The sequence below is a fragment of the Rhyacophila brunnea genome, unplaced genomic scaffold (genome assembly GCF_057557595.1).
Source record: "Rhyacophila brunnea isolate RB1 unplaced genomic scaffold, BYU_Rbru_1.0 scaffold_4, whole genome shotgun sequence".
In the NCBI taxonomy this organism is placed as follows: domain Eukaryota; kingdom Metazoa; phylum Arthropoda; class Insecta; order Trichoptera; family Rhyacophilidae; genus Rhyacophila; species Rhyacophila brunnea.
Genome location: NW_028233068.1, coordinates 38,633,550 through 38,648,173, shown reverse-complemented (window position 1 = coordinate 38,648,173; position 14,624 = coordinate 38,633,550). Strand labels below are relative to the sequence as shown.

The following is a 14,624-nucleotide window of genomic DNA, read 5'->3' as shown; positions in this document are numbered from 1 at the left end:
AATGATTCTTACTCAGATAGTTTTGGGAAGTTGAAAATGGTAAAGTACCTTTTTAATTGTAGCTTGAGGTGATAATTAAAATAAAGCAATGCTAATAAATACTGATTTTAAAGTAGCCAGAAAGCTGATCGACATATTATTGTATTTAGAAACAAAAGCGTATGTTATAAACCAATAACATAATGCGTCGGGAATCGATGTGTGTAATTGATATTTATGATTGACGATAGGTCACGATGGTCGGTGTGAATTTGTAAGGTGTCGAGACTTAATTATTATGTCATACCTGCTGTTCGTCTGAGTGTCAAAATCTACAATAGGTAGATAATACAACTCAGGATAACAAGGTGTAGAGTCGGTGAATGGTGTTCATATTGATTTGCTGACCGCAATATGAAACGTTGCGCTTGGCTACAAAGCTGTAGACATTAGGTAGTGAATAGTCAACTGGCTTTATATAACGTTGAAACACGCAGGTTATACACAATTGATGTGATAGTAGTATACATATATATTTTTAAATTAAGCATTTATTTGACATTAACTTTATATTATGTGAAATGATTTATTTAATCCAATTTTTGAACAACTTATATCATGTTACCTCCTAAAAGAACTCTGAATTCCTAAAACACTCCGTATTTAAAGAGATTTTTTTTTTTTTTTTTTATTAATTAATATAACATTTCTGTCTCGGAAATATTTATCACACACCCCAAGGAAGCAGACTATTTTAAGACGAAACACGTTGCATAGTAGTCCTTTTCCCGCACTGTAGAATCAAGCTTATATTCGCATTCCATTTTCCCTTGGAAGTCCCAGTTTCCAGTGAAAAGAGGAAGCAGTTTAGTTTGAACGCATATTTCAAATGGCCCGGGGGTAAGTAAACACTCTTGAATCTTCGTATGACATTATAATGTATAACATCGAAATCCAATATTACCATCCTACATATTGTAGGTACGATGTTGAAATTTATATTGATAAAATACTTATTATGTTTATTCGAATACCGGGTCTGGTAAATATATATATTTTTAATATTAATACTATCGACTGACGATACTTGATGGAATTTTAATTTAAATTGTAATGGATTTAAGTTTTATACTATTCTATTTGAGTCGTTTTTTGCGACCCGGGTTTTGCTTCTCGGCATCTTCAGGCACCGTGTGCACTCACCAATAAACACTGACAACGAATAGATTTAATGTAACTTATATAATAAATTAATACAATAAAGTAGGCAAAAAACTTACGATAATAAGAAAATCATCAGACCACAGTATACAAAAATATTGAAGCACTTTATGGATTCATTCAAAGGTGGATATTATGTAGGTACTTATATACTAATTATAATAATTTATTATACGAGTATATTTTTCATGGATTCTGCATATTAATTGAAAAGTTCTTTTTTATACGGGGCTTAGCGATAAAAGAATAATTAATACAAAAGTTTTCTCGTGGCAGTAAGAAGTATAATGACAATTGAAATTTAATGACAAGAGAAAGATACAGTATTAGAGAGATAAATATCTACATTAAAATATTGATATAGGTACTAAGAGTTAGTATGTAGGTAAAAAACAATGTATTTTGCAAGCGATAATCGATGGATGATAAAAGTACAAGTGGGCGTTGTGTTCATCAATCGGATGACCCAGATCTTCTATCAGGTATAGAAGGTTTTCAACCACCCGAGAAGTTATTTTTAAATAAACGAAAAAAAGGATATCTACGCAAGTTTTGATGGTTACAGTGTGTATAACGAGACAGCATCATTTGCGCTAGACATTGCAACAAATAGAACAAAGTTGAGATGTTTCACAGAAGTAGACAAAGCACACTTCGCACTAAAACAAGCCACGAAGCACAATTCGAGGGCTTAGTGTCAAACAACACTATCTACAAAAGTGCAACTTTACGGGAGAGCCAAAAATCGTTATTTTATATTCTTGTAACTCAACAAGGGAAATGTTTATTTAAAACCTAATGTTAATATTTTATAATTTATTGTGTATTGTACATTTATCTTGCTTATGATGATGTTAAAATTTAAAGGGATAGTTTAAAAAAAATATGAAAACAAGGGTAACTTATGTAATTAGCATTAAACTTTACTGAAGATTTAATAAGAAATTAGAAAAGATTGACATAACGTTGTTTGACTATCATGTAACCATAAATGTAAAATAACGTTATCTCAAAAAAAACACTTTTTTGTAGATAACGTTGTCTGACTTTAAGCACTCGAATTGCAGTAGTGAAAATGAAGTGCAGTAGTAAGACAATCATAAAAAACACACATGCTTGAGAAAATCACTAATGTATTGGAAATCAAACCCGGAATCCCTGTATGAGAGTTCGGTGCCATACGCATTAGCACTATGAGGAGTACCTATTGGCATTGGTACTAGTCTGGCAAATTTTTGGAAACGTCTTTCAAATTCGGGGTAAAGAGTTGTTATAATTATCTTTGTTTATGTTTTTTGACCATCTGTTTTGACATTATTTGTTTTAATTTATACGGTCATCCCAAAATATTTTTGTGATTTACCGGTGAACCGCGATCGACATCTTGCCCAGGTTTGATCTAGTTACATATAATTTTCAAAATGGGTACCAAGCAGGAATTCATAAATAATGTATTCATCCATAAGTGAGAGTAATGGCTAGGTAATTTTAAATTTATTATTTTCAAACCATTTTTACTATGCTTTTATTGTACATGTAAACAAAATAATTTTCCTTAGTATTTACGAATTTAATATTTTAATTATTTAATATACACCTACTTTTAATCATAGAATATACACTATTAATAAAATAAATAGTCTCAACACTCAACCATCAAAATAAAAAAACTTTCCCGGCCTTTTTGTTGCAAAGTCGGTAACTATGTCATCCAAACCTAATCCAAATGCCATCTCTGCTTAAATAGACAATACTGCGAGTCCACGATTTCAGATACATTAAAAAATACACCTGACAACTTCCAAAACACGCGAGTGACTGGCGAAAGTATTTGGATAGATTTTAAATTAGATAAGTATGTACCTATCTACCTATAATTCAAAAGTCTGCATGTGTTATTTCTGGTCACCAAGGACGTGATATCCAAGGGCAACGAAAGTAAACTAGACATCATGAACCCGACAAAAAAAAATACAGCCCGGTTTAATCTTTTATGTTAACACATTTGTTTCCAACAAGTGAGCTGATTTTTTTATGGAAAGATATTTCCGCTATTAAGAACTTAGTTTAGGTAGCTATTTCTATATTCATATACCTAATGATTTTCCTCGATTTGCCGCCCCCAAACGAAACTCAATCTGTCTATCCTCATAGGACGTCACTGCATATTGATTATATCAATCATATTTGGTGTATTTACCTATTTAATAATCGTCAAAAATAATACCACCATAATATAATAATATTATTTCATTTATGTAAAGTTGTCGATCTAACACCTGAATCTTGCCGTGAAATGGAGTGTACTTGTGTGGAGTAAAACAAATTAAAGCAGGTTTCGTAATTGACAGATAATTGGCATTAGACCTTTACAGTATATAAAAGCAAGCTTTGTTATTCTATAATATAATTACGAAAGGTAATGAGAGCTCCACTGAAGGGGTAGAACACAAAAGAAAAAAAATACATTGCAAGAGGATTTTTATATCTATGATTATTTGGTGCATTCGAATTAAAAAAAATCATTTTTTTTTGCTAGCTAAGTCTGAACAATCTGTAGGTTTTGTAGTAAAGCTATATTATTATGTATATAATTAATTATTATAATGCCATGTTTTTACCCATCTTCGAAATAAAATTAATATATATTATCATGTTCGTATAAATATGCTTTTATCATAAAAGGATAGTATTATTGTAAAATCGTCGTTTTAAAATTGTGAATAGTCATATTTTGGTTATAGCAATTTAAAAAAATATACCCTTTGTCTATGCTTGCATTATATTTTTAATTTTATTCAACATAAAGTGAAAATATTTAATAGGAAAAGTTTCATTCGATTTTGTAAGGGGAAGTATAATGTTACTATGGGCATCTAATGAGAGAATACGAAGCATTATAATCTAATACATTTTTAAGTTTTAATTTACAATACGCGTTTAAAATATAGAAGAGCAAATATTTTTTTAATTCAAAAATAAAATATAACCTGTTACAAAGGCTTTTAATAAATTATTTAATATTCTTATATTTAATATTTATTTTGATAACGCAATTCCAGTAATTGTTACTGCCGCCATCTTGGAAAAAAGCGGCTGATTTTAAAAGTGCAGTATTTTTTTAAAATAGTACCTACCCAAGATGCACAATAAAATAAGTGTCTTGATTTAAACGTTACATAACTAAATTAAAAATTTGTTTTTATGCGTATATTTCATATCATACAGCTAGCTGTAGGTAACCGTTGCAGAAATGATAATTTTTTTTTATTAAATATGTGTATTTTTAATTTTATTCAACTTTTATTTAAAATATTTTTCGACATTTTCAGCCGTTATAGCTGAATAACTGAAAATTGTCCACCACTTTCCAAGATGGCGGCCGTAGCACAGTATGTGTGAGTGTCGATTTTTTGTAGGCTGTTACTAGACACCGGCAATTATACATGCGAAAAGTGCTCTTTAGGGGAATATTTACAGTACAGAGATTAATTTGACCTAATATCACTGGAGTCGCAAAAAAATCGTTTTAGAAAGTAATGTAGGTATAATAATATATTACAGTTCGTATAGTTTATAGTACAAATACTTGTGGATAAATATGCGATTACGATAAACTAGCCCTAGCAGTAATATTTTCATGATGAATAATAACACAGAAATTGAAAAAAAACACTTTTTTGAAAAAGGGCGCGAAAGAGAAAAAAAATAAACAATAAAATATGTTTCACTTTGCCAAGCAGCGCCTTGAAAAATTGGCTAAATCATAAATCTCTGCAGCAGGGTGTATTAACCCGCCGTAGATTATGATAGAAAACACGAAGAAATATATTACAAAATGGTGACTAGTGAATTTACGACCAGATAATAGATTTTTCAATATATTATACTTGGCAGTCTTTAAAGAAAGTCTTGCACGTTATCTTTTTTCATAAACCTACGTATTATATAAAAAAATCGAACATTTTAGTTAAAGTAATAGTTATTTAGCATAATAAACAGCCATTGAAATGGAAAATTTTACGAACCGGAGCGTTCGATAAATTGCTAAAAATATTAAAGTATGTTTTTTGTTGTATAACTATAGGAAATGGGTGAACAAGGACAATTTTAAAATTTATGACATGCATATTTACTAAAAATTGATTCGAGGTTAGTTCCTCGGCGTTATTTGATTTTACTTTACTTTACATACTGTTTTTTGTGATACTGCATATATTTATTTCTTCTTTACATTTATTTAATGCTATTTCTATTTTTTTTAATGTCATGTTGTGAACGTCTTAAGTTTATAATTTGTAATGTTCATCACATTATGTAATTTTTTTTTTAGAATTTGAATAAATAAATAAATTTGAATTGGTAAACTGAAATAGGGCGCATAATGTTATCAATTACTTTTAATTATTATTCGACTTAAATAATATAATATTTATGAATGTTTTTAATAACCTAGGTAAAATAATGATCATGTTTCATCCTAAGCGGAATATATGGACTTCCAAAGAATCGAAGTTGTATTAAGAGAGATTAAAAAATAAATAAACAATGCAAATGTTTTTAAACAGCCACGGGTTTAGTCCGCGATCCACGAGTTTGTATTAATTATTCGCACACAATGTTATTTGTGTTTGAAATTTTAATGATATGTTTTATGTTTAACTATGTATATACATTTTAAATAAATTATTGGAAAAAATGTTTTACAATTATTGTAGATAGGATTTTTAGCTTAAAGGTTCTGCTTACCTGTAAAACTGAAAATATAAGTTAGATTAAAATCAATAAATTCAGCTGGTTCCGTTCTTTTCTGTCTACAAAGGCTACAGTTTCTACAAAGTCGTATTGGATTCATTGTAAATAACACAATGCTCTCAAAGCATAGTACCTGTTTTAAGTCTATGATAATAATAATAATATATTTATCTGAAAATGTATTTCATCTTGTCACTGCATTGCAATGCTCTGAAGTCCTTCAAAATGCAGAAGAAAAAATCTGGTCTCCAGAAGAACTTTCTACAATGACTCCCGATGATATCAAAGAATGCATCCAGCAATTGGGAAAAATACAACTTCCAATGAAACAAGCCAAAATTATATGGAAATCATTAATTAAACACTACGGAGGCGCTGGATTGATTCCAGATGAAAAACTTAACACTTTACATTGGGTGACAATTGCAATTGAGCCCAACGATTATTCCAACATGACAATATCGAGTATTGATGCAGTGGAAAACTTTGGCTTCTTTTATGATCTTTCGGAAAGACAACTTTCAGCAATTGCTAGAAGAATCAGAGAAGATTTTGGTGGAAAGGACCCTGAAGATTATACGTCGTACGACTTGATAGCTTTAAGGCAAATTGTATGTGCTCTGGAAACGGGTATGAAGAAGTTTTATTAATTTATTCATTTCATAGCCACTAACTTAACAACCCTCGATATACAGTTCAATGTAGACCTCCGCGTTTTTATTCTTTTCGATGTAGATCTTTACTATTTCAGTGGCTATTTTTCAAAACTGGACATGTCCACTATTCACTCCTAAGAGATAAATGAACTTTTCTGTTACCAGATTTGTCCACAATGATAAAGATAAAAAAAATATTTCATATACATAATCTGCACATTATAAACGTTAATAACAATTCTTAGATATAATATATACAGTGGAAATAAGTTGTAATTAAATAATGATGAAAAAAATGAAATAAGTAATGTCAACAACGTTGGACGTGTCCCTATTTGAATATCAACCTTTTTTTTGAAACCTCTTTTCAATATGAAATTGGTGTTTTGTGGCTATTTTTGAAAGTCAACAAAGTGTGTATGAGATTATTGAATGATATTCCGATGATAACTCATTTTCGGCATATATGGGACATGTCCAGTTTTGAAAGTTAACCACTGATTTTGTTGCCCCAAATTTGGTTAAACATGATCATCTAAAAAATCCAACAGGCTCACCACTGGATGATGTATTTTATCTAGAAATATGACATGTCTATCTCTACTTAGATGTCTTGACACTTTTCATACATTTGTCTGGTCCATTATCCATTTATATATTTTTTAATTCCTGCGCGAACTATCTATGTCCAACATGCATTTATCCATACCACGTTGTGTTATTGAATTTCTTTTGAATTGAATGTTATTTTTCGCACCCACATATTTGTATTGGAAGAACACAAATGGTTAAACACTTTACACTTCTGGGTTAGTGGATAATTTATTCATTTAAGCACGCATAATACGAGATTAAATCTGTCGCCTTTGTGTCAGTTTGGGTAAATTCAAACCACGTAGAATATCTTTGAGACCTGCGTCCTGTTTGCTTTCTCTAGGGGACTTTTTCCCAACCACCAAGTTGATTAAAACACGCTCGCATGGATTGAGGCTTTACCGGTGCTGCTCTAGTGATAATTTTTGAAATCATATTTTTATGTTGTATCTACGGTGTTGTTTCTATGTGTATTTCTATGCTTTGTTCCTGTAGCCATACGAGTCAATGATATAATGGTTCTCTAAACGACTTTATGTAGGTACGTGTAAACTGTGATTATCTACAAATCAATATACTCTGCAGACTGTAGAACTTTGTACCAATATTCTGTTAAACACAATATACTTCTTTATCTACTGAATATAAATTTTACTTTGATGAAATTAAATAAATAATTAAAAAGAATTAACATAGGTTCATATTATATTAATCAACAATATTGATGTAGGTTTAGAGCTTCCACCGTAGTACACTTTACCGTGCTTACTGCAAAAAATGGCCGTATAGCATTAAGTTAAAAAAATACGCGTTGTTCGTAGAGCTTTACTGTAATGTTAAAATTTTATTATATTCACTAAAAATATTAATTTGATATGAGATAAAGTACGGCTTGATACATACGACCACCTACCAGAATTTGTATAAATTATAAAATATGATTTCTAATCGAATTTCATACCTATTTATTATTATTATGGTGGTTTTTATTGTGTATTTTATTTATACATTAATTTAATTTCAATACCAACTATATGGCCATCTATTTTTTATGCAACACCTCACGGTGAACTGTGATACGGTCAACTGTATACGTACAAATTTCTGGATAATAATTTCAAAGAATGTCGTCCCTTACTGCTGATAGAAACATTAGTATGTGGAGAATATTGGTTTGAAAGACCTAATGACCAATGTTCACTGTAGGCTACCAAAATATGTCCGCACACATGTTCTCATCCCCCGCACAGTCCTCACACAAAAATATGTTGCAAAAGAAAGTTTCCTTTGACAGATTTTAGTTTTGCTCGAATGCACGAAACCATCACATGTTCAAATCTGTGCCAAATAACACATGTACCGCACCGGGTGACGGCTCAGTTACGCCACTGCTCAGATGCGTTGATGATCCGCACACACAATAGAAAAATTAGAGGGAACGTTGCTAATGACTACACAATCTGAAAAATTTGATTGGAAGCGCCAAATATACAAAACCTATAAAATATGGCATTTTTTATATCGTGTCTTGTTGTTTCTATGTAGAAAACACCTCCTCAATGTTCTCAAAGATTTAAGTGTCTAAATAGGTAGGCTAGTGAATTTAATGAGTATTCGCATACATTTAAGCTATTTCAAGTATCTGATATATAAAGCACCGGGTTTACCTTTGGTTTCGGTGCCGTAAATGATCTAACGGAAACTATGGATGTATAGGTGTATTCATAGAAATTCTACTAAATAACCTATACGAAAGTAAATTCATTGATTTAAATGAATACAGTTTCCATGTAAGTAGGTATTAGTCTAGATTAGTCCCAAAATCATCCCATCTCATTATATGATTTTTATTATTATGCACAAGTTATGAACAAGTCATTTATCTTTGTAGACTTGATAATGCTGTTACAAGTGAAATAGTTATCGACTTTAAAAAAAATATCTCAGTACTGGCCTATTTCTTTTTTATATACGTATAAGTACTGTTTTAATAATTTTCTTCTTTCTTTGTATTTAAATAGTATATTGTGAACGTCTTGAATTGATAATTTGTAATGTTTACTATATTATGTAAAACAAATAAAATTTGATTTGATTTGAACTGTAGAATTGAATATAATTTATATTATCATTTTTTAATGGAATTCTACCACGTAACTAAGTGCTGACTCAATTAATTAATCAATGCTGAGCTGATGCTGATCACCATAATCGTGTAGCATCCCTAGATTGTTTAGGTATAATAAATGATCATAAATATCAATGCGGAAGTGACAATGAATGTATAAATTACGTTGTTTGGCAATTTCCGCTTTGTGATGGTCAAACACGAAGGGTTCTTAAAAATTTAGTATGTCAAAATTATCAATAATTATCACTTAACCTATAGCTTACGGGCCGCACAAAATTGTGTTTTTGCTAATTACTTTTCAAATGCAAATTAACACGTTAGTTACAAAATTAATTAAAAGGGCCCGTAAGCATTGTGTTAAAATTAAGATGTTTACAGCTCAGCCAAACATCAAAGCGATTTTGCGTAACCAAATGTTTCTGAGAGAATGTAACCGCATGGAGGAAAATAACATGACATAATATGTACGTCTTCTTCTTGGTCGTACACTTATAGGTGAAGATCGTGACCACTTTTGAATTTCGTTATCCTTTGAGTGACCAAGACTTTCCATCCTTCTCGATCTTCCGCTTCTCTTAGGGCAGAATGGATGGTGCCTCCAGTCAGCTCTTTCACTTGATCGCTCCAGCGCGCAAACGCTCTTCCTCTGCTTCGCCTTCCCTGGAGGCCACCCAAAACCACAAGTTTCTCCAGGTTTCCGGTTCGCGCCCGACAATATGTCCAAAAACTGCAGAATTGGTCTCAGACATATTGTCGAGAGCCGTTCCATGTACGTTCCGTTCCGTTATTTACATATCTATTCTGAATAATATGTATTTGTTTTTGTCTTTATAATCACAATTCATATATAAATGTAATAATATACTAGCTAAATAAGCCTAAGCTGAGCTATTTAAATAATGAGTAGTACCTATAAGTTAATTATATTCTAGAAGTCAAACGAAATATTATTTTAGCTTTTACTAATGCCTATGTAATAAATGAAATATCAGCGGTACCTATATAGTCGCTATTCAACAAAACATATTAATTCTAAATCACTCATAATAGCTTGTTTAATCTTTCGGGTAAACTAATCACAGTTGCGGTTTTAATATGCAAGAATTAAATATAGGCATAGGTATATTGATAGTGACATTTGATAATTTAATTCAATATTGCTGTTCCCAATATATTAAATTAGTAATATATATTAACCAATAAATAATAATAAATATATATCTAAAACACCATGCTCATACGAATATAATTAATCAGGTTTCCTTTGTGAAGGTAACGACAGTGTTCACATTTTTTTTTCAGAGGAAATAGAACGTATTCATCCATTGGCATACAAAGACGCTGCTTCAGTGTTGGGTGGCCTAAAGAAATGTCCAAATGAAATATTACAAGCGCTTGTCCGGCTGGCAATCCATCCTAAGGCGTTCGGCTCACCCGCTACTTGGGACGAAGGGATTATGGAAATAATTGGAATAGTCGCGAATGGCTTGACGCCGGATATGATAGATATGCTCCCGAAGAAGATCACAGAGAAAGATGGTCAAATGAAAACTAAGTCAAAGTAAAAATTAGTCGTCAAGTTACGGTTACTCCACATAAGTAGGAAAATAAATTAGTAGTAGTAACTTTGCGTAGATAAAATCTTTGATTGCTTATGAGTCAGCTTCGTATCCTCACTCGTCTCCAGTTGAGGTTGATTTTTTTAAATGAAACGTTCAATAATTGCAAGGATTCATTCTAATTCTAATTATTTGTCCATTGACATGTTCTATTATTCCATTATGGTATACAGTATAGTTAAAAATTTATGATTGAGTTATTTGTTTTATGATTTTAATTACACGTTTCTTTGTATACGACCGATAACTTGTGTTTCGTTTATTTACAGTAGATTTTAACCAATTGTAAAATTTTATTTTTATTTCGTTATAGTATTTTTAAACATTTTTATTTTAGGTATTAAAGAAATCTTTTTTCTGGCAGATGAAGCTTTCTGTAGTTTCCCTATCAATCCCGCTAAGCGATTTTAAGTTTGCCACAGTTGATATTGCAACAAACAATGAATCTATTTCTGGATATTTTAAGTTGGTTTAATTTAAAAAAATAGTAGATCAGTAAGAGGCTATTTGAAGAAGTTAACACGATACCACGTTTCCGTTATTTTTAATGATATGAAATAACACGGATATCACTCAGGTCAATCTAAAGCTGTCTGCATATTATGATGACAAAGACATTCTAAGGAAGTTCGACGCCCTCCGCTGCGCCCTTGTGCACGGTGAAAGGTGCGTTGCGCGGTGTACAGAGGAAAAATAGTTGCTGAGACGCGTGGTAATCATGGGCGGATAGCATAAAATGCAAGTTTAACTTAACAGCCAATTTGCTTTGCATTTGGTTGCTAAGAAAAAACCCTGAAACTTGAGTTTGTTATGAATCGATGTACTGTTTAGTTTGAAATTGACCATTTTCAATACGAATCACGTCTTGATAGGTACAGAACTTGTTCTTCTTTCTCGGCACAACATCCCGGGGCGGGATTTGGCCTCTTCTACAATTGTCCTCCACACGCTCCTTTCCCTGGCTGCTCCTCTCCAGTCTCGAGCCCTCCCCATCTTTCTCCAGTCCTCTTCGATACAGTCAGCCCACCTCTTCTTTGGTCTGCCCCTAGACCGTTTCCACTGTGGGATCCACTTGGTCATGATTTTTGGCGTCCTGTGCTCAGGCATTCTCTCAATGGGTCCAGCCCACCTTAGTCTTTGGGATCGACAAAATTTCACCACCGTTTCGTGTTTTATTAACTCTTCTAACTCGTGGTTCATTTTTATCCTGTAACTTCCATTTTCCAATGTGGGCCCGAAAATTCTCCTAAGGATCTTTCTTTCGAATATGGCCAGTTTATGTTCTTCCCTTTGAATGAGGCACCATGTCTCACAGCCATAGGTAGCTACTGGTCGAATAACTGTAGATAAGCAGTTTGCTATTCTTGCTTAGGATTTTCGAACTCAGTAGACCCTTACAGGCGTAGAAGCACTTATTAGCAGCTATGAGTCGTATGTTCACCTCTTCTGTTGTTTTATTGAGTTTGTTTAGGTTAGAGACCAGGTACGTAAAGCTCTGAACCTCTTTCCATACCTGCTGCTCCACACAGATATTTTGAGGTGGACCCTGCTCTCGCGTGGATACCGTGTATTTTGTTTTGCAGGCGTTCATTTCTAGTCCAAGCTTTTCCGCTTCCTTTTTCAATGTTGTGGCATGGTCGATCAGTCTTTGTTTGGATCGGCTGGTTATGACTATGTCGTCAGCATAGGCGCACATCTGGGATGCGTTAGAGTTAACACAACCCCTTATGTCAACCTTACGGGCTATGGCCTCGAGAACCAGGTTGAACATCATGGTGGAGAGTGCGTCACCCTGCCTTACACCAGACTTAATCACAATATGGTCCGTTAGCTCATTTTGTATGTTTATGACGGCCTTTGACTCAGTTAGGGAGACATGTATCAGTCTTCCAAGCTTTGAGGGGATTCCTAGTAATTTTAGTGCATGCAACATTTTTTCTCTGTTGATACTGTCAAAAGCTTGTTTGAAGTCGATGAAGACATGATACAAAATCATATTATACTCATACGCCATTTCCATAGTTTGCCGCATCAGGTGAATATGATCAATGGTGGATCGATTGGGGCGGAATCCGCACTGGTATTTTTCCAAGATACTCTCAGTATACCTTAGTAATCTTGCATATAGAATACCGGAAAAAACTTTGTACGCAGTGTTAAGGAGAGTGATACCTCTGTAGTTCTCACATTTAGTCTTATCCCCCCTTTTAAGTATAGGTACTATAATACCCATCTTCCATTCTTCAGGGAGTGTTTCCTTTTTCCATATATTGAGAATTAATTGGTAAAGATGTTCTTCCAGCTTTGGTCCCCCCTTTTTGATTAATTCAGCAGCTATCATATCAACACCAGGAGCTTTATTATTTTTTAACCCCCTTAGTGCCTGCTTTACTTCATTCAGCGTAGGTTCTTCAATGATTTCTTCCGCTGTATAATATACGAGGGTGGGTCAATAATTCCTTAGAAAAAAGCATTAAAACAGTTTTTATTTTTGTATTTTTTTTTATTTCTCAACATAATCTCCTTGGAGCTCAATACACTTGGTTAGACGTTTCTCAATTTTTTTTAAACCGTCAGAAAAATAAGTTTTCGGAAGGTCCTCAAAATAAGCATTTGTCCGATCGATGACTTCTTCATTTGAAAAAAAACGTTGTCCACTTAGCCATTTTTTTAAGTTTGGGAAAAGGAAAAAGTCACTGGGGGCTAAATCTGGCGAATACGGTGGGTGGTCGACCAATTCGAACTTCAATTCTTCAATTTTAGCCATTGATCGTAAACATGTGTGAACACGGGCATTGTCCTGATGAAAGAGGATTTTTTTCCTGTTTAAATGAGGCCGTTTTTCTTCAATTTTGTTTTTTAGCTGGTCCAATAAAGATGCATAATAATCCCCTGTTATTGTTTTTCCTTTTTCCAAATAGTCAACGAAAATAATTTCACGTGCATCCCAAAATACAGTAGCCATAACCTTACCAGCTGATTTTACGGTTTTCGCCTTCTTTGGACATGATTTGCCTTCGCAATCCACTGCTTTGACTGTTCTTTCGTCTCGGGAGTATAGTGGTGTATCCATGTTTCATCTACAGTCAGAAAGCGACGAAAAAATTCATCCGGATTGCGTTGCATGAGCGACAACAGGGCTTTAGAGGCCACCACCCTATTGCGTTTATTGTCGACTGTGAGCAAACGCGGCACCCATCTTGCAGAAATATTTTTCATGCCCAATTTGTCATGTAAAATAGAAATGACGCTACCTTTTGAGATCCCTGTAACCTCAATTATCTCACTCAACTTTAATCTTCGGTCACTTAACACCATATCGTGGATTTTATTGATCATTTCTGGTGTAGTCACCTCTACAGGACGTCCTGAGCGTGGTTCATCCTTTGTTGATGTACGACCACGTTTAAATTCATTTAACCAGTTATAAATAGTTGCAAGTGAAGGAGCAGATATGCCGTGAACTAAATCCAACTCATTTTTTATTTCCTTTGCTGTTAACCCTTTTATATTAAAATGTTTAATAACAGCTCTAAACTCAATTTTCTCCATTTTCCATTTTTCCATTTTCCACAAGCAAATTTTTTTTTTAAATGTACGAGAAACACACAACAACCCGACCAATCTGATTGAAACTTCGCAGCATACTGAATCGGTAGTGCCGCTGCA

General features: G+C 33.0%; 1 protein-coding gene across 1 annotated transcript; it reads left to right on the top strand.

Annotated features, from left to right (window-relative positions):
- Window positions 1–6,101: 6,101 nt before the first annotated feature.
- On the top strand, window positions 6,102–10,901 carry LOC147067338 (otoancorin-like). Its single transcript, XM_085953579.1, has 2 exons — window positions 6,102–6,585; window positions 10,639–10,901. Exons 1-2 carry the CDS (start codon window positions 6,102–6,104, stop codon window positions 10,899–10,901), a joined length of 747 nt encoding a protein of 248 aa, XP_085809705.1.
- The last annotated feature ends 3,723 nt before the right edge of the window (window positions 10,902–14,624 follow it).